Genomic DNA, 4006 nt, shown 5'->3' on the forward strand with positions numbered 1-4006 from the left:
CATCCACGTGCTTATAAATAAAAGAAGGTGGTTTTGTCATGAATAGTAGCCAAAGAACTGTCCCCTAAAAATGCTACTATTCACTTCTTTTTGATATTTTTACTAGTCAGTTTTTCTATGTAATATGTCAACTGAAACTGAATATAAAGTTTGTTTAGTAGTACATCTTTGGTCCCACTTCTTAGGCAAACTATAGTAAAATCAACTGATTTTCCTGTTATACACACAGGAGGATAGTTGCCAAAGTGGTGATGTTGTCATAGTTGTGGGTCAGCGGTTTTGTCTCCAAGAAAGCCTATTTTTTAGCTTGCTCTCCATGAAATTCTTGAATCTTGAAGATAATTTTATTTTGTAGGGAAATCTTATAGATAGCCGGGTTTTGAAATATTACCTACCAGTACAAGTTTATGATCGTCTCTTGTTACGCCTTTTACCACCTTAATGATAGCCTTAACAAAGGTACCGTTTTCGCTAAGACGTACTCCCTCTGTAAATAAATATAAGATGTTTTAGAGACTTGAGATAGAGCATTTTATGTCCCAAAGAGCTTGTAGTAAGAATTCTCCAACTCATTTACAGGCAGGAGACAAGCAACACGTTTTTATATATAGCAACCGGCAAGCTAAATTACATGCAGGAGACAAGCTGATCGCGAAAACATCAAAAGGCCACATGTACCAAACCGTGGTTGGCTCTTTTGATCCTTTTCAACGGCCAACTACCCCGAGTCAAAAGGCTCACACACCGGCACACACTTGACCACAAACTGGAAATCAGCAACAAGGGTTTCAAAAAGGGGGAAAGGTGGAGCTAGCGATGTGCTGTGCGCACATCTTATAGCCAATCCGCACCCACAGAATAGTTACAGTACAAACTTGATTCCACGACTAAGTACTTACGTGGTACATCCACATAAACAGTGCGTACAGGCCTCCTCGTGACCCGCTCGACATTTTAGCGAAGTATCTCGCTGCTGCAGCTTTATATACTGCCAAGCTCGGATGCTTCAAACAGAGCCAGAGCTGGTGAAACGGGAGACCTTCTCCCCCTCTGGCTTTCATCAAACCAGAAGGTCCAAAACACTTCAAACAGCAAGGGGAAAAATAGTCTAGATAGATAGGGAGAAGAAGGAGAGAAGAGGTAGAAGGAGATCAGGCGGACGATAAACCCAACCCACATCTGCATGCGTTACCGGAGAGAAAAATGGGATCTCCAACACCGGTTCGCGCCTCCTTACCTATCCTCGTTATTTCAGGCTCCAAGTTCAGTAGTGGTGCTGTAGCTGCAATAGTAGTGGTACTAGTAGCAAGTCGCGACGCCATGGCATGTAGGCCATGGTCGATCGATCGATCGAGCTATGGCTACGGGTCGCGGTAGCTCCAGAGGCTCTCCCCGGCCTCGGAAGGGTCCGGCGATTCGTCGGAGGAGTCGGGGCTGAGCCTTGGGGGGCTCATCATCATCCCGGCGGCCATGCTGCGCAGGAACTGCGGCGTCTCGAAGAGCGCCTCCTCGTCCAGGAAGAACTGGTTGAACCCAATGCCGGCTTGATCCTGCTGGGCCGCGCCGCTCGCCGAGGCAGCGGCGGCACTGCCCCCGCTCAGCTGCTGCTGCAGCTGCAGTGCGGATCCAGCAGCCGCGGGGGCAATGCCGCCGCCGGCGCGATCGTGCTGGACGGAGACGGCTGCGGCGGCCGCCGCCGCGCGGATGTCGTCCGCGGAGGCGGACGCCGGGGCGCGGCGCGTGGCGGCCAAGGCGGGGAAGTTGAGCGCCGCGTCGGGCCCGCGCAGCGCCTGGGCGGCCACGTCGTAGGCCACGGCGGCCATCTCGGCCGTCGGGAAGGTACCGAGCCAGATGCGGCGGGCCTTTCGCGGCTCCCGGATCTCCGAGACCCACTTCCCGCACCGGCTCCGGATGCCGCGGTAGAAGGGGTGCTTGCCCGACGACCCATGCCCAGACATTGAGTGATCAGCTAGGGCAATGGCAGCACTACACTGCACTTCTAGTCTATGGCGTATGGAGTATCAGTCGATGAGTGCGTAGGTGAGAGTGGGAGCGTGCGCGTGCATGGAGTTCGCCGTCGGATAAATTAATGCACGCGGCGGAACTCGGTTTATATAAGGGGGCCGCCGGGCGAAGAAGCGCGCGGGCGGGAAGCGTGAGGGACGCCATGACGCTCGCTCTCGATGAGCTGTTGCCCCGGAAGCAAACAACTAAGGTAAGCATAATCGCAGCCACAGCCGCTAGCAGTTCCTTTCGGGCGTGTGGGGAAGAATCACGTCGCTTTCAGGCCTCTCTAATCATGGAGATTTAATTTGCTCGCCTTTTTTTTTCTATCAGGGCGTAATTATTTGGCCTTTCATTTTTCTTCTGTTTTCTTCCATATTTTTCAACAACCAACGGTAATGTTTTTTTCCGTGGGCATACGGTAATGTTTTTGGACTACCTTTGTTTTTGTGAGGGAATGGGTTAGCTTTGTGGACCCACATCTCAAACAAAACTTTTAGATAAATTTCTTGCTTCTTATTGAGATGTGTGCAATAATTAACTTCTTATGAGATAGCCTCGGCAAGAGGCAGCTCATCAGTGACATGGCTTGTATTTTCTGCACTGGCATATTCTTTGATTGTGACATTGCTAAAGTACTCTTTGTCCGGGTTTATTAGGCCTTCTTGTATTTGGGATCAAATTTTGACTATAGATTTGACTAGCAAAATATAATTTACTACATGTCACATAAAATACATTTTGACTCGTATTCTATTTGCTATTTGAAAGAAGATTCCAATGATACTATTTTGCTAAATATAGATCATCACTACTGGAATTTTCATATACACCGGGTGCCAGACTCTTTGCTAAGATCCAAAACACGGGCACTCGGCAAAGAAGAGACGTCGAGAGGGCCTCTCAGCAAAAGAAGCATCTTGACAAACACAGGATATCGTCGAGAGTAGACCTCGGCAAAAAGGCAACACTTGGTGAAGGCACTATTTGCCGAGAGACACCCAGTGCCGCACGGCAACATTTTGCCATGTGGCACATCCGGCGGCGGTTAACGGCATGACCACGGTTTGACTTCTTTATTGAAAGCAGCTCTCGAAATAATAACAGTTGCCTATTTGGTTCCACCTCGCCTACCCGTTTAAATAGTCCGATAGTCCAACAATTGAATTAAACTTTGGTGTTCATAATTAAGAATATGTATTAACTTATCCAACCGTAACTGTATCGAGACTGGCGCTCGAAACAACAACAGTTGCCGAGAATAGCTCTCGGTAAAGATAAGGCTCCCATCAAATTTTAGTCCCACCTCGCCCAGAGACAAGCAATAGAACATGTTTAAATAGTGGGATAGTTCAGATGTAGTAAGTTTCGGTCTTCATTACACTCTTGTTAAGGAGATGGCCCATCACTTTGAATGTTTACCTGTTTCGGGCAGAGAAGATTCTAAGTGATATGCCATCTTCTTAATGGTGGATGTCGTCGCTTTTTATTAATTCAACTATTATTATTTTTGAGTCATTTATTGCTCTACTAGGGTTTCATCGCCGGAAATTGCAGATCAGCAAGGCGGCACATGAAATCATGCCTGGTAGCGGCATGGGAAATCCTTTGTGATGTCCTTGCAGCATGCCTAGGTCCTGCATAGACGAGGGAGGGGCATGCCCTGCCACCGAGTTACCGAAAGTACCTCAATGGCATGCGTGATGCAACCGTTGAAATCCTCAGAAAATCGTACGATGCTGGAATTCCTCGAGAGCTGGCACAGTGCCATCACATGGCCCTTGTAAGGTGTGGTAGAAGTTTGGGCGCGTTTTAAATAAGCCTCCCCTGAGGCCGCTCGTAAACCGCATCGTCTCTGAGCTAGTCCCTGGCTATCGAGAAGGAACATGTTCGGTTTGTGTAGGAAGTGCTGGTCCTGTTGCTCCGTTGGCCTTGAAACTTCTCGTCCTCTCAAAGGAGGCAATCACATGACATGAGCTTCTCTCCCATAGGAAGCAAGCTC

General features: G+C 48.6%; 1 protein-coding gene across 1 annotated transcript; it reads right to left on the reverse strand.

Moving 5' to 3' along the window:
- Positions 1 to 582: 582 nt before the first annotated feature.
- Positions 583 to 2219, reverse strand: LOC125533821 (ethylene-responsive transcription factor ERF025-like). Its single transcript, XM_048697160.2, has one exon. It carries the CDS (start codon positions 1956 to 1958, stop codon positions 1362 to 1364), a length of 597 nt encoding a protein of 198 aa, XP_048553117.1. The 5' UTR covers positions 1959 to 2219; the 3' UTR covers positions 583 to 1361.
- Between the last annotated feature and the right edge of the window lie 1787 nt (positions 2220 to 4006).

Source organism: Triticum urartu, chromosome 2A, assembly GCF_056163025.1.
Source record: "Triticum urartu cultivar PI428250 chromosome 2A, HENAU_Tu73, whole genome shotgun sequence".
NCBI lineage: Eukaryota > Viridiplantae > Streptophyta > Magnoliopsida > Poales > Poaceae > Triticum > Triticum urartu.